At 45.8% G+C, this 24,520-nt stretch overlaps 1 protein-coding gene across 8 annotated transcripts in view; it reads right to left on the bottom strand.

The window, feature by feature from the left end:
* Positions 1-24,520, bottom strand: part of MYO18B (myosin XVIIIB) — a 234,028-nt gene that overhangs the window by 122,418 nt on the left and 87,090 nt on the right. For all 8 annotated transcript variants that reach the window (XM_073223995.1, XM_073223991.1, XM_073223990.1 and 5 more), the window contains exons 21-26: positions 21,274-21,339; positions 17,408-17,536; positions 16,113-16,256; positions 15,042-15,131; positions 601-720; positions 207-315 (exon numbers count right to left, since the gene is read on the bottom strand). In XM_073223995.1, coding sequence (XP_073080096.1) covers positions 207-315; positions 601-720; positions 15,042-15,131; positions 16,113-16,256; positions 17,408-17,536; positions 21,274-21,339 — 658 coding nt within the window. The remainder of the gene's footprint in view (positions 1-206; positions 316-600; positions 721-15,041; positions 15,132-16,112; positions 16,257-17,407; positions 17,537-21,273; positions 21,340-24,520) is intronic.

Genomic DNA, 24,520 nt, shown 5'->3' with positions numbered 1-24,520 from the left:
CTGACCTGGGTAACTTATTATTTGGGAGACTGTTGGACCATCTGCTTGATGTCTGCCTGTCCCTCTAGACTGTAAGCTCCAGGAGGGCAGGGAGGGCGCCTGCCTGCTCTGTCTAGTGCTCAGGGAGCACTCAGTGTGTTTCAGTGAATGAATGAATGAGTGTTTTTCCCACCAGGGCCTAATCCCACAGGTCTCAGTCCACTCACCCCTCCCAGTGTGACTCCTTTCCAAGTCACTCAGCTGAATTTTCTGCTGGGCTTCTTCCAGCTGCTTCTCCACTTCTTTCAAATTCTTCTGGACTCGCTCATACTTGCTCTGGAAGAAAGGCCTGCAGCTAGACAGAAGCCTGCGATGGCCACCGCATCCATGGCATCTTCACAGCTGGGGACTGGCCACCCTCTGCCCAGTCTTCACCCAGGACCATTCCAAGGCCAAGCCTTAGGAAGGCCCAGATGTCCTGCAGGACCTTGAGCCTGGGAGTCAGTGAGCCGGTGCATCTCGTGGAGGCTTACTGCTCCCAGCTGTGAGCAGAGGGGGCCAGGTCCACGCGCTCCCAGCCACGCTGTTTCGCCACAACCCCTGCCACTTCTCACGGCTCACCTTCAGCTCCTGGACCTCCCGGAAGGCCTGCAACCGCTCAGCACGCTCGCCCTCCAGCACCTGGCAGGCCACATCCCCTTTGAAGCGCTCATCGGCAAGCTCTGTGATCAGGCCAGCAATCTGGGATGGGAGGGTTAAAGCAGGGTCTCTTGTCAGGGCCGCCAACCCTTCTCCCCAACATGCACTCCCCAGGACCAGCCCAGGACAAGTCACTGGCTTTCACGGAAAAACAACCCTTCAGTGTTACACGATGGTTATGAGCCTGGGTGTCAGAATTTCACTGGTCTTGGGTGTTAGAATTCTTGGCCCCACACTCACTAGCTGTGTGACTTTGAGCCAGGCAGGATGCCTCTCTGAGTCTCAGTTTTCTCAACTTCAGATGGCGGGGGAATAACATTCAGAATTGTTTCGAGACTTAAAGAGATAATACACATACAGCTTAGTACAGTCCTGGCACATAGTAAGTGCTCAATTTAAAACCTTATTCTAGTAGAAACTCTCTAGCCATCCTTCAGTGAGCCATCTTGCTAGACCAACCGACAGGCTCCCTCAGGAAGACACATGCACAGATGTCCGCCACCTGGAAATGCTCTTGGCCAGGAAACCTCTTTGGTTCACCGTGGTCCATCTGCCTCTACAAGGCGATGGTCACGCACACCCAGTATCACCTGTGTGGGTTTCCCCCAACCACGTTTATGCTTGTTGCATTTTTACTCTAATTATCTGTCCAATTAGCTGCTGCATAAACCTATAAAATACTGGACCAAGAGTTTCCATGAAAATTAGGTTGAATGCTCTTTGGAAGGAATGAAAATGGAAATTGTTTCTTAAAATTCTGTCAGATCAGTATAGGTGCAAAAAAACTAGAAATAAAAGATTAGGTTTCTGCATACAAAGTACTTGACATTTGCTCTACTTTTAAAGAAATCACAATCACATAGTCAAGTATTAGGGGCATGGTTTAAGAATGAAATAAGTGGATCTCAAGTCAAGATGTTCAGATTCTAAAGGCTTTGTTCCTACCTCAGAAATACAACGAGTTAAGGTAGACATGCTCAAAGGTAAAAATGAAAATGTTTATTTTTTTCTGAATTTCCACTTGCACTTTTTTCCCCACTTAACTAACTACAGATACCAAATGGGTCTGGGCTTCTGTGGTATTATTGTTCCAAAATGCATTTCCAGGTTCAAGGGCAGGCTGAAGAAATTAAGGAGAGAAACACAAGTGGACTATTTATGACCAAGAGACTCAGAAATGAACTTGCACAGAAGGGACCTCCTAAAACTGAGAACTACCTCTCAGCCCAGGCAAGACAGTGGTTAAAGTCAAGAAGGACAGAAGGAAAAGGAAAAATAAATAAAAGAGGGTCAAGTACAGGGTTCAAGTCAGGATACAACAACTAACATATTGTTTGACCTTGAGCAAATCTCTTCGTCTCTGTGGCTTCGGTCACTTAGCCATCAAATGCTTTGAATTAAGTAATAGTTAGTGCCATAAATGTTGTGCATGAACATGTCAAAACACCCCACCCTCCCATCAGACTGTGTCACACAGGCGGACAACTGTGGGGTTTATCACAGGGACGCTAAGTGGCCTTCCAGTGTAGAATCCAGTTGCCCTTCTGAGCTAGTTCCCTTCTATACTAACAGCTCCCAGGCTGCCTCAAAAATCATTCAAGAAGAATGAAGATCTACATGTTCTGACATGAAAATAAATCCCCCAAGGCATATTGCCTAGGGGGAAAGGAAGGCAAAGCTGTAGAACGTGCGGCCTGTGCCCATTTTTGTTTATAATTGAACAGAAAAAGTCCCTCCCAAACTGTTCATTGGGAGGGTTTTTTTTCCTGGAAGAGTGGGCTCAGAGGGGATCCAAATTCCTTGCGATGTATTTCTGTACTGCTGATTTTTTATATTATTTTTGTAATCAGAAACACACAAAATAATTATCTTTAAAAAATAGTCAAAACAATAATGGAGCTACAAATCTGAGTCTGTTCTGCACAAGCTTCCCAGCCTTTTCCCTCGCCAGCCCATCGGCTGCCTATCCTGCTGCCCCCACCACTGGATGGGCAGAATGCAGTGCAGATTTCAACTGTTATGTGGAGAAAAGGAGACTTAGGGGCAGCATTCCAAAGTCATACAGTGAGTAAGTGACAGAGCTGGGGCTTGAACCCAAATCCATCAGATCCAAGTCACGGCCACCAGTCAATGAGCAATGGGACTCTCCCAGGGTGCTCCTGGCTGTCTTGTGGGTGGGGCAACCCTCTGCCACTCCATACACTGTCCTGTTTAAAGTGTTCTGAGGAAACACTTGCATTGCAATGACCCGGGATGGCTGTCAGAATGCAAATTCTAGGATCTTCAGCACCCCAAACCGTAATTTCTGCAATGGGGTTCAGGAAATATGAATTTTAACACACTGCAGGGTGATTCTGAAGCCCAGCAAAGTTTAAAAATTACTGCCACAGAAACTGCCAGGATCTCCTCCTAACTGTGGCTTCACACTCGGCTATAGACAGGTTAGATTTGCTTATAAACACACACAAGCACGGGGGCAGGAGAGGTGGTCACTTGCAAAGGACACCGGCTAAAGGTGGGCACAATCCGGGAACCTCCCTGTCCCTGCCACCCACCATCCCCGTGATCAGCCTTGATCGCAAACACCAGGACTGTGTTCTCTCCACCTTAGACAATTAGTGTGAAATTTAATTTGTGCTAATCAGCCTGAGCAAAGGGACCACAAAATTAATTTGATGCATTAATTTTGAGATCCACAGAACCCAAGACTGGAGCCCAAAGGACAATTAGTCCCTTCAAATTGTAGAAATGACAGATGCTTCTCACAGAGACAAATAGCCCCTGACCTTTCCTTGTCCCCACAAATCCCTCTCCTTCCCACATTTCAAGGTCTGGGGGCTTTGTTCATAGAGGTGAGGTGTGGGCACCATGCCCAGAGCTATGAGGTGAATGCAAAATGAAAACCAATTTAATGAGGGAAGAGTCTGGTTTGCAAATCCAGACGGGTCCTTGTAGATTATTCAAGGACCAATTAGCTGGCAATTACTCTGGAGACCTCCCTGGGTCCCCCATGTGTCCAAATCATCAGAAACCCTCTTTCTACTTATAGACAATGACTCCAAAGTTCTGGCAGAGAGAAGGGGACAGGAATGAATGAATTTGCTGTACATTTTGCATTGAGTCAAACAATATATCCTGTAAACTGGCATTATTTGCGGTTTGGGGGAACCGTGGGTAACAGGAATGATGGCTGTTAAATGTCAAGGGTCACTTAGGCTGTCACTATCATTTCTCATTATATGAGCACCTACTGTGTGCTGGGCCCTGCCCTCAAGCACCCCACTGTTGATTTAAGGGGAGATAAGTAAACCACACGTGGGGCACCCACATGTCTTAGCTCAACCCTTAGCTCTTAGCTCTTATATTTAAGGACTCTCAAAATTCTCCAAACTACCTCACCTATAGAGAGCAAAGATGCTTTTTTCACTCTTTTCCTGTATTTTTCCATTTAACCACAAGGATCTGTGCATTAGAAGCTCTTACATGAGAAATAGCTCACACTCATTGAATGTGAGGGACGGGCATGTGCTAAGCACTTGGACTATGCCATCTTCTTTAAGCCCATCAAATGCCTTAGGAGGAGGGTATTTTTGTTATTCCCATTCACAGGGAAGGAAACTGAGGCACTGACGATGAAACATCTGCTCAAGATTATAGCTGGTAAGTTGCAGAGGGAGTCCAGCCCAGGAAGCCTGAGTCCCAGGCCCTGGCTCCTAACTGCAGCCCTGTCCCGGCCTATATCCACTGGGTGATTCAATCCTCCCCCACCCCCAAGTCCCTGAGGAGGGGGCCTCAGCAGAGCAGGCGTCACCTTGTGCCTGGCACAGATCTGGAAGGAGTGGATCAAGGAGGAACTGCAACAGCCAGCGGGCTATGGATCAGAGGCCACATAAGCTCTGGACCCCCAGCCCCCAGGCGGGGCTACGGCCAAAGGGAGCCTGTGTGGACCCCAGCATAAGGGAAGCCCCATCCCCATCAACCTGAGTGACTGAAAGAGAAAATGTAAAAAGAAGAGAGAAAAATAAATCAATAGATGAAGAGCCAGCTGGCTGGTGTGTTGCCTGCTTGTCAAGGAGATTAAGCCATGGCTTCAAGCTCGAGGTACCTGCCTCCAGAGCTGCCTCTCTCATTAGGGAAAATTCAGAGCAAATCCCTAGCTTAGTGGCTGGCTCTGGGGTTCCCCATAAACACACGCCAGGCACCGGTTCATACACCCTGAGTATTTTTCTTCCCATTTGGGCACAGTAATAACTACACTAATAAGAATCACTGCCACAGAGTGTGCTTACCATGCCTGGCCTGGGGTAACCTACAGAACCTTCATGGCAACATGGACAGTAGGGACTGCTATCTCCAGATTGGTAAACTGAGGCAACAGGGTGCAGACACTCACCCAAGCACACCCAGGAGGCCAGGGGCAGAGCTGGGTGTGAATCAAGACTCCAAAGCCTTCCCTCCGAACCACACCATTAAATTGCCTCTTGGGTAAAAGTGAACAAGTAGGACTATATCAAGCTGAAAAGCTTCTGTACAGCAAAGGACACCATTAAAAGAACAAAAAGGCACCCTACAGCATGGGAGAATATATTCATAAATGACAGATCCGATAAAGGGTTGATATACAAAATATATAAAGAACTCATGCACCTCAACAAATAAAAAGGAAATAATCCAATTAAAAAATGGGCACAGGATCTGAACAGACACTTCTCCGAAGAAGAAATTCCGATGGCCAACAGACACATGAAAAGATGCTCCACATCACTAATCATCAGAGAAATGCAAATTAAAACCACAATGAGATATCACCTCACACCAGTTAGGATGGCCACCATCCAAAAGACAAACAACAACAAATGTTGGCGAGGTTGTGGAGAAAGGGGATCCCTCCTACATTGCTGGTGGGAATGTAAATTAGTTCAACCATTGCGGAAAGCAGTATGGAGGTTCCTCAAAAAACTGAAAATAGAAACACCATTTGACCCAGGAATTCTACTCCTAGGAATTTACCCTAAGAATGCAGCAGCCCAGTTTGAAAAAGACAGATGCACCCCTATGTTTATCGCAGCACTATTTACAATAGCCAAGAAATGGAAGCAACCTAAGTGTCCATCAGTAGATGAATGGATAAAGAAGATGTGGTACATATACACAATGGAATATTATTCAGCCATAGGAAGAAAACAAATCCTACCATTTGGAACAACATGGATGGAGCTAGAGGGTATTATGCTCAGTGAAATAAGCCAGGTGGAAAAAGACAAGTATCAAATGATTTCACTCTTCTGTGGAGTATAAAAAACAAAGAAAAAAACCGAAGGAACAAAACAGCAGCAGACTCACAGAACCCAAGAATGGACTAACAGTTACCAAAGGGAAAGGGACTGGGGAGAATGAGTGGGAAGGGAGGGATAAGGGGGAAAAAAAGGGGTATTACGATTAGCACACATAATGTTGTGGGGGGGCATGGGGAGGGTGGTATAACACAGAGGAGACAAGTAGTGACTCTATAGCATCTTACTACACTGATGGACAGTGACTGTAATGGGGTATGTGGGTTGGACTTGACAATGGGGAGAGTCTAGTAAACATAATGTTGCTCATGCAATTGTAGATTAATGATACCAAAATAAAAAATATATATATATCTGTATTTTTTTAATTGCCTCTTGGGCCTCAAAGAGTCCATGCTAGGTAAACTGACAGATGTCTGTGTGAGCCAAGGAGTAAAGGGAGGGCCCTGCAACCTCAGGCTCTGTCAGTGGGACTGGGGCCACTTTTGTAAGAAATGTCATGCCTGGGAGCAGGACACAGGGGAATAACTGATCAGCGACTGGCCCCAGGGGAAGAAGGCATAGTTATGGGCCCTCTCGAGCTTTGGAAGGGGAGATTCATGGTTCCTTAGTGCCCTGCAAAAGAGGAAATAACCCCTTGAATGCTGTCACCCACACGTCCCAACTTGAAAATGTTCTTTGGTCTGGGCTCACTGTCAGGATGGAGTTCAAACCTCAACCATGGTTCTCGTGGCCTGACCTCTGCCCAGGACCCACCCCATGCAACGGGGCACTCGGACCACCAGACTCCAGGTGCCAGAGCAGGCCCCCTGCTCTGTTTCTGCTCTTGCTGTGCCCTCTGCCTGGCATGCCTCCCCGCCTCATCACCTGGCTAGCTCCTGCTCATCCTTCAAGACCCCCGCCCCCTGAACCCCATTCCCAGTGCTGGTAGATGCTCCTCCTCTATCAGATCCAGCCAAACCTGGGTTCAAATCCCGGCTCTGCTACTCACCAGCTGTGTGATATTGGGCAAATCGCTTCCCCTCTCGGCTTCCACTTTCCTCATCTATCACAAGGGGAACACCTTCCTCACAGTTTGATTTGAAGGTAAAATCAGATAATGCAGATAAAGGATTTCTCACAGCACCTGGCACAGACACATTGCTCATAAAAGGTTACTTCACTTACTAAATTCAGCATTATTCCAGTCATTCAATTGGCATTGAACGCTTTGAGGGATATAGAAATAGCTAGATGTATCATTATCTTTGTGGAACTCAGTCTACGCCTAGGGAGAGTAGGAAAAAAATCAAATATAAGTTAAGTGGGGTTGAAGGCTTGCTGTGTAAGAGACAGTGTGACATGACTTTATATGCGCCTCCTCACCACAACCTTGTGGAGAGGAATACCTAACTATTACTGTCACCATTTTACTGATATTGACACACAGGCTCAGACACCTGAAGATTTACCCACAATCCCGTAGCAATAAGGGTACAAAGCCAGCCATCCTGATGGACCCTCTGCAGCTGTACCAGATATACCAGGTCAGGCCACTGTACTCATCCCTTACCTCGCATCTTCATATGAGCTACAAGTAGGTAGAGAAGGGCTTATTATGATCCCAATTTTTATATGGGCAGACTGAGGCACACCGCCCATTCCAGCTGTGCATTCCTCTGTGGAGCCTTAGCCAGCCACACAGAGGTCATCTGTGATCACGCCCACACTGTGGCAGAGAACCACTGCAGCCAGCTTTCTCCTGGAAGGTTGCCCTCCCACGTGCCCCACGTTAAAGGCCCCAGAGATGCCAACATCCTGAAGCAGATAGGAAACCAGGCTGTCTTATTCACCTGAGGATCAGGGAGTGAAAACATCAGGTCCCCACAGAGGCATGGCACTGCGGCCGAGCGTGGAACTAAATGTCAGGAGACCTAGGGTGTAATCTAGACTCAGTCACCATTTGTCCACATGACCCCCACCAAGTCACCTCCCCTCGTGGAGCTCAGCACCTGCTGGCCCCATTCACAGCCATCAGGACCAAACTCCCCTGACGCTTACTTTCTGACCCAAATTTCCAGTCTCTGCTCTATCCTCGGGGGGGTTCTCTCAGCAGTTCCTTACTACGAAGTGAAATTTCTCAGGCTAATGAGATCAGACATCCTGAGTGCACAGACTTCAGTCTTTTGCCGTAAGTAAGGTCATAGGGAACACCCAGGATATATTCCAGAGAGGGGAGAAAACACCTCATTTTCTTGTATCCTCCTGTGCTCCCATGGCCTTATAGGACTTCCTACAAGAAGCAGGCCTGGTTTCTTACGAAAGTCAAAAACCCCACTTTGCATTAGGGCAGATTTTACCCGCTTGAAAAATATTTATAGCCAGCTTCTCTGAGGCCCCTCATCTCCCCTTCTGTTCCTTGGCAAATGAAGCCCTTAAATCATTTTGCAATAATGTTGTCTTTTTAATAAGCCTAGTCAAATGGAGTTTCCACTGATGAGGCACAGCAGCATGCACAGTAACACTGCCATCAGCTGTTTGCCCCCTCCTGAGACAAGGGGGTGGGTACAGAGGCTGTGAACGGTAAACGGGGCCGGGGTGTTTTCACAACCGATGGCCCGGATGGAGTATCTGCTCCCCAACTGTTCACAGAAACTCTCTTCTAAGAAAGTAAAACTGCACGGGAGAGGATACCTTGTATTTGTTCTCCAGCCTGTTTCTCAAAGTGGGGTCTCCAGGCCAGCAGGTTTAGCGTCACCTGAGAACTTAGAAACACAGAATCCCCAGGGCCACCCCAAGCCTACTGACTCTGAATCTCCAGAGCCGGTGTCCAGCCCTCTATATTCTAACACACGCTTCAGGGGATTCTGACACATTTGCAAGTAGGAGAACCACTGCCCTCCCACAGCAGGACATGACTCTCTACACCGGGCTCTCCTCGGGGTTCGCTAAGGAAGCAGTGAAGGGCACCCCTCCGCGGGATTCCCTCCTGGTCAAACCCTTGGAGGACAGGTCTGGGGAAACTACAGATAACAGCTACCCTGGGTCACCCTGACGCTCTTTAAAGTGTAAACACAACCAGCAAAAATCAAAGTAGCTTTTTGGTAGGGGAAGGAAATCAGGGACCTTTTTTTCTTGGACCCCCTCATATGCTACATTTCACCAAATATGAGCTCCCATTGATTGTAAGATGTGCTGCTACAGGACATAAGAAAGTGCTGCCAATTTTCAGTGTAAGATGTCATTGATTGTTGAGATGCATCCCAATGCCAGAGATGAAGAAAGGTGGAAAATAATGTGCATCTGAGAATCGATAAAATATAGAATAAAACCAAAGTGCATCTACTGCAATGGATGCTCAAGTTTGGGAGTTCTGGAGCCCTCTGGTCTCTTCCTCACCCTTTGGCAGGTTGGAAGAGACTTGGGGTTCAGAAAATACGACTGCAAAATATTGCAGCAGAGTAGGCAAGCCACAGAGCAGAGGAAGAGCTCTGTACTGCATACATTACACAACTGAACTTATTATACCCACAGTGTATACAGAATTACTATAAATCGATGAGAAAAGTAATACAAAAATGGGAAAATGAGTTCAACTTGCTAAAGAAGGTAACCAAATAGCCAAAAATATGTGAAAAGGTGCACATGAGAATCACAATGTGGGACTACAGCATACCCACCAAAACTGCTAAATGAGAAAGAGACAATATCAAGTGCTGGTATGGATGTGGAGCAACTGGAAATCTTACCCATTGCTGTGGAAGTGTAAATTGATGCAAACGCTTTAGCAACCTGTCTGGCAGTATCTATTCAAACTGAACATGGAAATAACTTAAAATTCAGCAGTTCCATTCATTCATAGGTATATTCCTAACAGAAATACATGATATGTGCAACCAAAAGACATGTGTAAGAATGTCATAGCAGGCTTATTCATAGTAGGGCAAAACTGGAAACCACCACATGTTCATTTTGAGTAGAATGGATGAATGTGGTCTCTATATATGATGGAATAGTACACGGCAATGAGAATGGGGGAGCCACAACCACCCATAACAACACAGACAAATGCCACAAACATGAAGTCACGTGAAAGAAACCAGACAAATGAGTCCATGCATTTGGTCACAGTCAGGTAAAGTTCAAAATAGGGGGAACAAAACCCAATCTATAGCATTAGAAGTCGGTGTGGTGGCTACCTTTGGAGGGTAGTAGCTGAAAGGGGGCGCTGGGGGGATTTGGGGGGAGCTGGAAATGATCTGTGTCAGGAATGCTGCCTGCATTGGGGTGTTCTCTTTGTGAAAATTCACTGAACCATACACCTAGGAGGTGTGCACCTTTTTGTAGGTTCAACCTTAAGATAAAGTTTATAAAGGAGGAAGAGGTGGAGGGGGAAGGGAGAGGAGCTGGGGAGGTGGGGGAGGGATCGTAACAGTCATCTACAGGTGCTTCCTGGATAAAGCCTTGCTTTGACTCCTAGTTGAATTTTTTTTATGGAATTGACTTCACAGCCTTGGCTCACAGTTCAAGTTAATGCTACCAAAAGCACTCCAACGGAACCCCTCTTTTATTTACTGTGTGAATATCACTGAGGTCTTACTTTGCCATATCCCTTAGTACCCCTTTTCAGGAGGACTCAGGGGAGAAACTTCTCTAATATCTCAATACCCTGAAAAGTTATTCTTTTCTCAGGAAAGAGGCATGTGTGTGGTGTGTGTGGTGTGTGTGTGTATGTGTGTGTGTTTAACCTAGGCACAATGTATCTGTGGAATATCTTGTTTTCCTCTTTCCCTTGGTTGCTAGGAAGCTCAGTGGCAAAAATTTCAGCCCACCTTTAATGGCTCCATTCACCCACTCTGGGTCTGTTCTGTACTAGGGGATGTGCTGATGTGATGAGCCAGTCACATCCCTGTGCCTGGAGCTGGGGTCTCACAGTCTAGCTGGGACACAGGCATGCAGGAGGTGGTCAACATGCCAGCTGATGCTGTGACAGGAAGCACAGGGCCAGTGATCACATATAGCAGGGGCCTAGACACTCTTTAAGAGTCAAAGAAGGCTTCTTGGAGGGGATACCACCTGAACTGAGTGCAAAGGGATGGCCAAGCATTAACAAGGTGGTGAGGGTGGAGGCAAATGTTCCAGGCAGAGGGAACAGCACATGCAAACGCTTTGAAATGAGAGTGAGTCTGAGGCCAACAGTAAATTTCCATTTCTTGTTTCTCTGGTTTTGTATACTCTTCAACTCTTATTTCCATTTGCTCTGGTTTTCTTAGCTTTTCATTTCTATCTTATTTTTTCCAGGCCCCATGTGTCTTTTATGTAACCATGTGTGATATAAAGACACCACAAAGAACCCAGGCAGAATATTCTGTAGGTGGCGACACCCATATGCTTGGTTTGGGTCTCAGAAGCCTGCTCCTGGGGTTCCACAGCTGTAGCTCTAGAAGCTAGCGGTGTTCACCTCATCCCTCCAAGTATCCCCCCCAGCATCAGATGCATTGTAAACCCCCATGTCTGACTTGACAGCTCATGATGATTTACTGCATCAACAGCCAGCTCAACGGGAAGGAGTCTCCACATGGCTGTCACCGATATTCCCAACCAGCCCACGGTTCCCTGGTTTCTTGCTTCTGCTGCTCTACTCATTGCTATTTCCAGCAAGAGAGGCCGGGCTGCCCACTCTCTAGAACCTGAATAGAAAGTGAGCCCTGGTGCCGTTTCCTCTCCTCCGTGCGGACTCACGGTGCCTGTCTCAGCCCGGCTTCTCCTATGTGCGCATGTGACTCTCCCTTCCAGGAGTTCCCGCCCTTTCCTTGTCTGGGTGGGCATGGGTTAAACAGACAGAAAACCCTTGGTGGGGGGAGTGTGGACACAATCATGGGGAGCATGAGAAGGGATAGAAAAGAGAGAGCCCCCTCCCCAAACTTCACTCAGTATTCCCGTGGGAGCCAGCCTGGGCTCAACTAGGGCTGTCAACAGGAAGACGATGCGTTCTGTTGGTTTGATCATGAATCCAATGACAGTCACCATTATCCATCAACCAAACCGAGCGATTTTATCAGAAATAATAAAACCACAGCCTTGTGGGTGTAGAAAGCTCTAGTTTTGCTCTAGACTGACAAATACTGTCCCATATGGCCTCAGGACCTTTGGACTTGCCATTTCTACTCTTCCCCCCAGATCTGCACATAAATGGCTCTTTCAAATCGTTCAGAACCAGAATCAAACATCTTGATCCATGGAAGCCTTTCCTTGAAGGCAAAAACAGCCCCGACCCTATTTCCCTTCACTGTTGACTTAACCTCTGCTTAAACCTGCAGCACCTCCCAGTCTGAACTAGTTTACTAGTTTGCATACTTATTCACTTTTTGTCTATCTCCCTCTACTGCCCTGGAGACCTTGTGCGGACAGGGGCTTGCCTCCTCCCTGGCTGTATCCAAGGGGGCTACCATATACCTGACAGCTGAGAGGTGCTCAGACCTGTGTGTTGAATGGGTATAAATGGATTCAGTTTGACTTTCAGTAGATCCCTGTGAGGTGCCCAGGGCTTCAGGGAAAAAGATAGCGGAGATGGAGGAGGAGGTGAGAAAAGCCTTCAGCCAGGGTACAAATTTAAGAGAGTACAAAAAAAAAAAAAAAAACCTCAGAAATCAAGATAAATAACATTTTAATGCAAAATTTAAAAATGAAAATTCCACAATAAATATCAAAATTTTATAGCAATTAAAAAAATTTTAAGGAATATTTAATAAAATTTTAAATAAAAAACCCTTAACTCTAGCCCCAACTCTGTGTTTATTGAAAATTTTGATATTTTGCTCACTGTGGATTTGGGGCATTAGTTTACACTTTTAAAGATACTGCACTGAAATATTTATCTTACTGAATTTTTGTGTCCCTTTACGTTTTGTGCTCTAGATCAGTGCCTTACGCTCTACTCCTTAGTTCCAGCCCTGCGAGGCTAAAAGCAGGGCAGTTTTCCAAAAAGAGCTCTTCCTTGGTCTACCCACAGCTCTCTGACTGTCCCACATCATACTGTATGAATTTAAGAATCTATGCTTTTCTGTAGTTACTTGGGACCAGGAACCATCTAGCTCATGTCTTCATCCCCAGCCCATGAATTCAACACCCAACTAGACAAAGAAAACATCAGCAAGGCCGTCAGACACACACCAAAATTTTCTCTGATCACATGTCCCCTGCATCCCCCAGAGGTGACCACTACTCTGAATTTGGTGGTATTATTCCCATGAATATCTGTACACCACAATCATACAGTATATGCCTTAACCAATATATAGTATCATTCTGCATGTTAAAAAAATAATATGTAACCATATTTTATAAGTCATACAACATGATACATAATATGTATCATTTTTTAGATAGCCTCTTGTGACTTAACCATTTTCCTGGGTGTTATATTTGCAAAGGCAAGCCACTTTGATTCATGTCTCTCTAGTTGGAGAGCCAGGAAATTTTTCCTGTACAGAGCCAGATAGTAAATATTTTATCTTTGCAGGTCGTACATGCTCTGTTGCAAACTAGTCGACTCTGCTTCTGTGGCAGGAAAGCAGCTAGAAACTATAGACACATGAATGGGCATGGCTGTGTGCCAATAAAACTTTATTGACAAAAAGAAGCTGGTGACGAAACTATGTTTTCTACCTTTATCTTGCATCTACCTACCACTTCAGCATTTTATTAAAAATAATAATAATAATAAGGGAGAAATGTGGGATTCACATATAAATCAAGTATAAAAATCTAACGAATATTCATATTTGACCTGATTGTTTATAGTTCATGATGTGTGATCAAAACCGAAAGTTTCTGTGATGACTGCCCTTGCACTGTTCACCATGTGAGAACTTATTCACTATATAAGAACTTGTTCACTATGTAAGAACTTGTTCGTTATGCTTCAGAAGATTGGAGACTGTTGAGAATTAAGCTTGGGGTTGATTAATGATTGTGCATTGAGTCCCCTATACAGAATTTTATTGTTGATAACAACCATATGATCAATAAATATGAGAGATGCCCTCTCAAAAAAAAAAAGAAGCTGGTGAACTGGATTTGGCCTTCAGGGCAGATATGCCTGCCTCTTCATTCATCTCTGCTGTCGGTAACTCGATTTTTAATAGAACAGAATGTGTTCGTTCTCTCTCTTATCTGTAGACTCCCATTTGGGTGTTTACATTTCTTCAACCTAACAACATGGCCACTGTATTATTCTTGTCTTTGCATACGTACACAGAGAAGATTCTTCAGAATATATAACCCAAAGTGGAATAGCTGGGGTACAGGGTATGACAGGTTCAAATTTCAGCAATAATGCTAGGTTACTAAAGGGCAATGAGCTCAGTTTACACTCCCACCCACAGCACACGAGTTCCTGTGGCTACACATCCTTGCCAGCACCTGGCTACATCAGACTTTTCAATTTTGCCCATCTAAAGTGTGAAATGGTACCTACTGTGATGTTAATTCGTATTTCCCGATTGCTATTTAGGTAGAGTACCTTTTCATGGGTTTATGGGCCATTTGAATTCCTGAACATGTGACCTCTTGAAATAACAGTTCCCCTCTTGGGACCTGCTGACTCCTATTTTTGGTCATTTTTTTTCTGTATTGGAGTGTTTCCCTTTTTCCAGTGATTTAAGGAAGTTCTTTGCATATTTTCAATACTCTTTGCCAGTTACATGTGTTGCAAACATCATCTCTGAGCATGTGGTGTGTCTTCATTTTGTGCTTTGATAAACAGAAGTTGACTGCTTTCAGGTAGCCAAATCGATTCTTTTTATCTTGTGATGTGCTTTTGTGACTTAAGTAAGAAATTCTTCCCTTTGGGGCCAGAGGCCATGGGTTTGAATCTACACACACTAGTTTTGTGGCCTCAGGAAGATACCTAATAGCCCAGGGTCTCAGTTTCCTCCTCTGTAAAATGGGGACAATAGCAGCATGCACCTTGGAGGTTATTTTGAGGGATCTCAGAAAACACTCGGCCCAGAGCCAGGCACCTCAGCATTTCCCCTGTCAGTGGACCTCACCCACACAGGGACCCCACATAGGACGGGAGGGGGCTACCTTGCTTTCCAGCAGGTCTGTGTTCTGCCGGAGTTCATTCCGAGACGTCTCTGATTTTTCTAGCTTCCGTCTCAGCATTGTAAGCTCCTCCTACAAAAAACAGACACCTTAACAGAAGCCATTCTGGACAAGAGGCTTCGGTTCCACATGTGTTAAGAGCAGCTGGGGAATGGAGTGGGTGCGTCAGCCAGCCTATCCGTGGTGATGCTCACAAATGCTAAGTTCCTGAAGGGATTTGTTCTTTCCCCATTTCCAAATATCAGCATCTCTGTTCATGCAAAGTCTGGTCCCTATCAGCCCAGTCTTAGGGCTGAATGCAAATCCTCAGAACATCCATTGCTTAACCTGACACTGGGCACGCCTGAGCGAGATTGTGCGATCATCTTCTTTCCTACACCTCCCCGAATACCACTTTTCACCAGTGGCTCGGCAGGATGCTTCCAATACCACCAACAGGAGCAACTTAAATGCTTACCCACAGAAGGTTGATGAAACACACACACATAGGAATATTGTGTGGCTGAACCAGGAAGATCTCTATAAAAATGGACATGATTCTCAAAATATATTTTAAGTGAAAAATGCAAGTTGCATGAGTATATATAATATGCTAGTTTTTGCTTAAGAAAGAAAAGAAAAGGTGTGTCGGTGTGTATTTGCTATTTTTTATAAAGAGAAATAATAGGAAGAAACCAATATAAGTTACCTGTGAAAAGTGGGTGGCTAACAGGATAGAACGGAAAGTAAAGGGAATATTCTTCTGTGAGACGTAAGAAGATAAAGGACTCAGAGAGTCCACTGCCAAGTCCCTCTGGGATAAGCGGGAAGAGTGCCTGTGCCCTGGGTAGTCATGGGCAGCCACTAGCCTAGAGTGTGGCTGGGCATGGGACAGAGGGTGGTCTGCATTGATGCAAGCATAGAGGTGTCTGGAGCAGGGCATTGAGAGCTGTTGGGTGGAGCATGCCTAGATCAAAAATTTGTAGGGCTGGGGCTCCCAGTCTGGACACAAGCACCAAATGGGGCAGGGGAAGGGAGCAGCCACCTGGCGCCCTGTCTGCTGCGTGGACCCACCTCCTTGGCACGGAGCTGTTCATCCCCAACGTTGGCACTCAGCAGGGGCCGGAGGGAACCAAGGAGCTGCCACCACGGCCAGTCCTTGACCACCAGGAACACATCTATGTTCTTGCGGATGCACTGTGCAGCCAGTCGGCGAATCTGCAAGGGAAGGAGATAAGAGACTTGAGGGGGGTCTCTCCCAACCCGGTGAAGGTGACGGAAAGAGAGGAGGTGGAGGGTGGCTTGGGGGATGCGGAAAGTGGGTTTATAGCCTAGTGGGAAGCATTAGGTGACTTAAAAAGTTCCAAAGCCTCCTTTCATGGAGTCAGGCTCTGGGCATCAGGTACTAAGCTGCAATTTACTCTTGCATAGCCTAATAATAACAGTAGGATGAGGGGTGGAAACATTATACAACAGTGTCACACCTGATAATGGGGAGTAGGCTCACAAGGCACCATGTGAGGCAAAAATACTCCTTGAAAACCGCTGAAATAGCGCACAAATGACAATGGCCATGATTACGTTGTTAGTTGATGTCTAGGAGACAGATCTTGTTTTTAGTGTATTTCAACATGAGTTTCATGTTTCTCAAACCTAAGTGCACATCAGAATCACCCGGAGAGCTTGTTAGACCACAGATGGCTGGGCTCCACTCGCAGAGGGTCTGATTCAGTAGGGCTAAGGTGGGACCCAAGATACCACTGCCAACAACCCCCACCGATGTGGACGCTGCTAGCCTGGGTACCACACCTTGAGAACCACTGACGTAATTCATTCTTATCATGGGCTGGAATCATGCTGACTAGCTAACAAACTAAGCCAGGGGATCCTTTCCTCTACCAACATCACAGCAGCCAGCGCACAGACAACTGACATGACACTTTCTACAGGCCAGGCACCGCCCTGTGCGTGCACCTTACACACTTTAGCCCAGTCTTCACTACAGCCCTGTGAAGATAGGTGCTGTCATATCTCCATTTTACAGATGGAAAAACAAAGGTGCAGAGAGGTACAGTCAGATGCCTAGGGTCACACACCTTCTCAGTGGCAGAATGAGGATCTGAATCCCTGGAGTCTGGCTGCAGACAGAGCCCAGGCTCTGAATTAATCTCTATTCCAAATCACCTCAAGGCATGAGCTACTCAACTGCAGTGGACCAGTGAGCCCACAATATGCTAATGCTAATGTGCTTGCCGGGTATTTATGCACAAGAGCAAGTGTGAGAAGTGTGAGAAGCAGGGGACCAGCACGGTGGCGCTGTTCCATGACCACCGCCTCTGCTGGATGCCGGGCCATGCACGCCTCCGTACCTTCAGCTTCTTGAACTCCTGGCGAGACAGGAAGCCCTTGCAAGCCGCCTGGAATAAAATGATGCTGGGACCCACCAGCTTCCGGCGCTGTTTCTCAAGTCTGGAGACCACGCCTGCCTTGAGGAAAACCTGGAAGGAGAGAAGGCAGCAGGTGACTCTGAATCAAGATTGTCTGCCTAGGAGGCGGGTCCCGCTCAGACCCGTTTTCTTGCCTCCACCCTAAATATTTGTTAGCAGCCACCCTTGACTGAGAGTCTAGATTATCAAAGCACCTTGTCTCCCGATGACCCCCTCTTTGCCTTCCTCTAGCCCCTGGGTACTCAGCGAGTGGCCTGTACACCAGCAGCTTCAACACCACCAGGGAGCTTGTTAGAAATGCAGAATCGGGGACCCAGCCCAGACCTGTGGAATCAGAGCTGGCATTTTGACATGATCCCCAGGGGGTTCATGCACATGGTCATTTGAGAACCACCACTAGGACAGACCTGTATAGACTACTCTGTGCACCAGAATCACCCAGGGAGTGTGGGAAAGGCAGATTCCCTGGCCTTGCCCCAGGAAAGGTCAAATGGGTGGGTTTGATGCCTGGGCTGGGGACGTGCATTCTTTTGATAAGGGCCTTTGGCCGTCCAAGAGAAGTGGTGCCCTAGAAATGCCTTATAAGGTTCTGCCTCCTAAGAAGGAGCAGAGAATGTGGGGGTAGTGAGGGTGGCCTCTTCAGTCGGGAGAGGATGGGGTTAGGCCAGAGCCACCCACAGAAGGTGCTCAGGCTTCTATGGGGAAACAGTGTGAGGTCTGTAACTTCCATGCCGCCGCTCATCAATAATGGATGAAGGCCTCCGCAGCAAGGCGATCAGGGCCTTCGCGACACCCTGCAGGGCTGCCCTTGAATAGACCGCAGGTAATATGAAGGATCTTCTGAGAGAATCTGAAGCTTTGGGGCCAAGGCTGCTCCCACCAGCGTGGTGGGTCAGCTATAGGTGGCCTCACCTCTCCAGAGGCAAAGGGGAGATGCCTCAGGGGGGAACAGTCCAAGATAGGGAGGGGACGGTTGCAGATGCCCTCATGCTGCTCATTTTTATGAACAGCCCCAGGTGCTTCTTTGCCAGCGGTGACTTCTAACCCCAAACGCGTTCAATGTTTCTGGAGGTGCTGGATAGCTCCATCTTCATTAGTGATATTATCAAGTAATCAGTGACATTATCAATCAAGGGCTAACATTTTATGGAGCCTTTACCGTGCTGTGGATCTGGACTAACCACTTACTATGCACATGAAATACTCTACATGCCTAATCCTCTTTGGTAACTATTGTGATCCTCCCATTTCATGGAGGGAGAAATGAAGGCTGCAAACAAGCCATTTGCCACCCATCCTCTACTGGCACATGGCAACACCAGGATTTCTTTCCTTCTGACTCCAGACAAGACCATAATTATCACTGAATGTAATTAACATTTGTGTGGCATCTACATTTTTCAAAGCTCTTTCACCCGGGTCCCATTTTTATTCTGAAACAATCCTTTAAGTTATCTATTGGCTCAGAGAGGTTATGTCGTCGACTCAAGTTCACATAGCTGGTGATCAACGAAGCTAAGACTTGAACCCAAAACCCTGAGTTCATCTCTAGCACCCATTCTCCACCTCAGCAAGAGGCTTCCTTTCCTCTTTCATTATGATACAAACGCCTGAAGTCTGAAGTTGAATTGCAATTTGATTGCAGGTGGAACAAAGGGTCTCCATCTGTTCTCCATTCTGTAACCCTCTTTCCGCTAATGGAGACCACTCTGCCGATCCCACAGTGAACAGTTCCTCAATGGGAAAATGAAAATTAGCACAACCCAATCGGTGCTAACTCTGTTTTGCAACCCTCTGTCACTTTACAGAACACTTACTAACAGCAAGGGCCACTGTGACAATTAGCCTCATTGAAATAAAGACACAATTGACTCATTACCTATCAGATTGCCTCAATAATGACTGTATTAATTTCACAAGCTAGTGAGTCCCAAAAGCTGCCATAAAAAAAAAATCAATGATCAAAGTGATGACAGCAGTAGTTCATATATTACAAAAGGCAGCGGGGGCTGCCAGAACCACTATTGATTAAGTATGAAGCTTTCATTAAAAAGATAATTGGAAACGACCACACACAGAATGGGAATATGTCATCGCCTCTGCAGAATCTTTTCTTGATGTTTTTTTCCTTTAAAAAGCATATTTCTGGCCAGAAGCTGGCTGCTATGGAATCCCACCTTCTCATAAATGTCATGGCTCTGGGCACAGGCCTCAATAAGGTGCCAGGGGCTAAGAATCACAAATAACAATCTAAATTATTCACTTTTCATGGGTCCAGCTGCTTATCAGACCCAAGCAGAGTATGACACCCCGACATTTCCATGTCTAAGGAATCTCTGGGAACCAGTGCCATGCAAGATGCTTCTCCTCTCAAAATGCTGATGCCAGGGTTTAAAAATCTGATATAGCAGTAGCTCCCATATCTGGTACTGCTGAGGAATTAGCTTCTCTCCTCTTAGTAATTTTCCAGATTAGAGAAGTTTCATCCTTTAAACATTAAAATGTGATCCTATTTGACAAATCAAGCATCTTGCCCCACTGACAAATGCATTCAACAAATAATGACAGCCAACTCCTATTAAATGACAATTTACTGATTCCCACAGCCAACCTGGGAGGTAGAAGGCAGTGGCTCCATTTTACAGGTGATGCTCAGAAAGGCTAAATCACTCACTCAAGATTTGCATTTAGGAGGTGACGGACCTCAGTGTGGACTCTTCTCCACTTTATGACTTTCCCACCCATGAAGTGTCTAATCCCACAGTGCATGCAACTTGCATCTGCCCTTCAAAACCTCAGGCTAGCCTGGCTTCCAAAAGGACACACTGACCTATCTTGCTCTTGACAGTTTCGTAGTGAATACCAAGTATTACTCAATTATGGTAATGTTTTATTATTGGGGCATTTTGGTTTAGTGATGGGCCCTCGCCACTATGAAACCCTGTAGAGTGACTTTCCACCTTCTTCCTTGCTCAGCAATGGCTGCTGGGATTGTAAGGGCTGATTTTTGTATTCATGAAATAACTAATTACCTAGACCAGCAGTTCTCAAACTTAAGTGTTCACTAGAATCCCCCAGAGGGCTTGTCACCACCCAGGCTGCTGGGTTCCATGCCAAGCATTTCAGATTTGGGGTGGCACCTGAGAGTTCACGATTCTCCCAAGCTCTGGTAAGAGGTCTTCCACAGAAAGGTGGGGAGTCCCATGGCCAAATCATTTGTGAAGCCCTGAATATTCCTTTCCTTCTTAAAAACTTATAAGCTATATGAACATATCAGGGCCAGTGAAATTCTTCTCTAAACGTTTAAACATTTTTGGAAGAGGTTTGGGCTCAATACCAGTTTGGAAAAAGCTATTTCTCTCAGCTCTAAACTTAAGTAAGTGCCTTCTTCCCAAGCCGTTTCTTCCTTTTCGCTTATTGCAGCTCATGAGCTAGGATTAGCATGTTACCATTGGTTACGAAGTCAATGTTGAAAGTCTATGAGTGGAGATGAGTGCTTCTCAGGTTTTATGGCAGCTCCCTCAGAGGCTCAGGAAGTCATACTGAGGTCCCAGTTGACAGGAAGTTAACTTTTAATAAATGGTATGTCTTAATATTATTTCCTCCCATACCATAACACTTAATCTTCATGGCCCGGGCATGATAGGCAGGGCAGAAAATCACTAGTTTTGAGTTTGATGAAAAGGAAATGCACGAACGTAGCAATCAGTGAGGTAAGACAAGAGGCAGGTCTCATCCGGGTCCCTGATGGGAGGGGCAGGATGGCATAAGAAAGGAACTCTACTCACTTGGCTGTGCCCCATGGCCACTACCTTCTTCTCCAGATCCAGGTTCTGCAGCAGCTCCTCCACGGCCTAGGGAGGAGAGAAAAAGTGGAGAAGATAGATGGAATGCAGGAGACTCCTGAAGTGGAAGGAAGCAGAGGGTCAGGTGGCTGGATGGCCAGTGCATCTGGAGAGAGAGCAAGACCCTGTGTGCCCATGAGCTTTAGCTAACAGAGCCCCACCTCACCCAGGCAAGGATGGGCATGCACTGAGCCCCTCCTGTGTGCCATCACTCTGCTGGGACCTTCACAGCACCCCTAGGTGGGGCATCATACTGCCACACTGATTTTACGGAGGAGGAAACCGAAGACAGAAGACTAAATGAAGGATGTGTCTGCTATGGAAAACCGTACAGTGGTTCCTAAAAAAATTAAACAGAATTACCGTATGATCCAGTAACTCCACTGCTGGATATACACCCAAAACAAGTGACAGCAGAGACTTGAACAGATATTTGTACACCCACATTCATTGTAGCACTATTCATAATAGCCAAAAGGTGGACGCAACCCAAGTGTCCATCAACAAATGAATGGATAAACAGATGTGATCTATACACACAATGGGATACGGATCTGCTTTAAAAGGGAATGAAATTCTGACACATGCTATGTGGATGAACCCCGAGGACATTATGGTAAGGGAAATTAACCAGTCACACAAAGACAAATACTGCATGATTGCACTTACATGAGGTACCTAGAATATCAAATTCACAGAGACAGGAAGGAGATGGTGGTTACCAGGGGCTTGGGAGCAGGGGAGGTTGGGGAGTTAGTGTTTAATGGGAACAGAGGTCCAGTTTTGCAGGATGGAAAGGGTTCCCGGGAATGGCTGGTGGTGATGGTTACAACAGTGTGAACGTACTTAATACCGTTGAACTGTGCACTGAAAAATCATTAAAATGGTAAATTTTGTTATGTGTGTTTTACCACAATTAAAACAAAAACCTCAATGAAGTCATTGCTCCAGGGTTACAAGGGACACACGGGCAGAGGCAAATTTGAGTCCTTTTCATCATCTCCTTTTCATCAAACTCAAAACTAGTGATTTTCTGCCCTGCCTATCATGCCCGGGCCATGAAGATTAAGTGTTATGGTATGGGAGGAAATAATATTAAGACATATCATTTATTAAAAGTTAACTTCCTGTCAACTGGGACCTCAATATGACTTCCTGAGCCTCTGAGGGAGCTGACTGGCCACTTTAAAACTTTGCAACATCTGTGCTTGACTGTTTACAGGACAGCTCCAGAGGACCCTAGACCACTAGGAAATCCACCTGTTGTGTCACCAAAGTCCTCTGTGACAGCCTCCCCAGAACTCTGTCCTCTCAGTGTACTTGCCAGTGACTGCCTCACTCACAAATATTTGCTGAATAAACGACATGGTCGTTAACCTTGTGTGTCTGCCCTAGATTACGAAATGAGAGTTTTAATTCACCTCTTATTTCTTCCCCTGAACCTGGTACTGTTTTATGCATACAGTAGGAGCTCAGTAAATATGATGACTGAATGAATAAACAAATAAACAAGAGTGACCCAATAAGAGAAGAAACGAGGGGTGGGAGTAGGGAGAAAAGCAGACCCATTCAGGAGAAACAAATTCAAAGAGATTCCTGAATGCAGCGTTGGGCAAATCACCAGCCACTTAATGGAATTTTCCTCTTGGTAGAAGGTTGTGCAGGGTCTGAAACAACCCTCAGATAAATACAGGTCACACCTGGTTCCTTTGTGACTGCCGGTTCCCCTCCCACTCCACCCCCATACCATCCCTCATGGACCTTCCATTCACTGAAAAATCGCAAAGTCTATTTTTAAAATAAACTGTCAGAAAAGTAATTGCAACACTCAAGAAACAAAAGGTATTATGAGACTAGAGTCATTTAGCAGATGAGTTTCAATTCCATGGGTCATCAGCATCACAGAAAACTTCCTAGGATACAAAAAAAAATGCTTATTAAAAGTCTAGTCCAAGACTATAATTTAGAAGGAAGTTTCCTCTTCTGACCTCCTAGAACATTCCGTAACACCCCTCCAAAAATCCAGTGGTTTCACTTTTTACTTTTTAGCCAAAAATGTTCCAAGGGAGCTGTAGATAGCTAGATGTATAAAATCAATACATTCAAAACACAGCATGTTTGCTCTCTGCACAAGAGGAAAACAAAATAAAAATTGGCTGAAAATAAGATGGATGAATGAACAATAAATGAAGCCTACAGTGAATGGAATTTTTCTAAGCCTACCTGAGAGTTAAGACCCAGTGTTTGCCGGGCAAAGAAATCAGCATCTGGAGTTAGGTCCTTGGGGCTGAGAGGGTGGTTTGACCACTCCTGAACGGCGTGACCTTGGACAAGCATTTTACTCTGAGCTGCAGGCTTTTCTTCTGAGAACTGGGAGGACATAGCAGCACCTATTTCAAAAGATGCTGATTGTTTTGTGAGGGTGCCACACAGTTCCGAGTATACAGGAAGCACCCAATAAACATTATGGGCTAGTCCTGATGTCCTGAGCTAGTCCTCCCAGCTCTGTCTCAGTCAAAACCTGGGAAGATGCTACAGAGCATGGACAAAGCTTCCATTTCTCAGGCCCACCCCTCACACTGCCAAAACACACAGCTGACCTCCACGATACCCAAGGATTCTTCTCTGTCGCTCAGTTTGCTTAGAGTGCTTTGGAAGTCTGTGCGGCCAAGGATATTAGACCTAACAAAGACATCCTGCCCTGTTGATCTCATTTTACAGATGAATTTAGGTTCAAATAATAGAGCAAATAGGTGGCTATATGCATTGAACTGTGCTTCCGATCCTCACGTTTCTCACCTGCAATATGGTGATAATATTCCCTACCTAGACTGCCCAGGTGTTGGGACAGTTAAATGAAAACATGTGAAAAGGACTTTGTAAGTGACTTTGTACTTAATTGCTTATTATTATTATCATAATGAATATTATTCTTAGATGGAACCATATGAAATTGTCACAGGTTTAGGCCAATTATCAGGGATTTCATTTGATTCTGCACGATGTAATCATCACCTAACAGCCAGCTGGTGGTAGATAGGGTGAGAATCCAGGTTACTAAAAGTAATCCGGGTTACTGTTATCCTTTATGGGATCAGCTATTCTACCTAAATGGTCCAAATAATTGAGGTTTATCCCTCTCAGCATGGAAAGCTAAGGAAATGTTGACCATTTGCTCTAAGGAAACAGT

This window comes from Manis javanica, chromosome 15 (genome assembly GCF_040802235.1).
Source record: "Manis javanica isolate MJ-LG chromosome 15, MJ_LKY, whole genome shotgun sequence".
Taxonomy (NCBI): Eukaryota; Metazoa; Chordata; class Mammalia; order Pholidota; family Manidae; genus Manis; species Manis javanica.
Note: the sequence above shows the minus strand (reverse complement) of the source record. Positions and strands in the feature narration are given on the sequence as shown.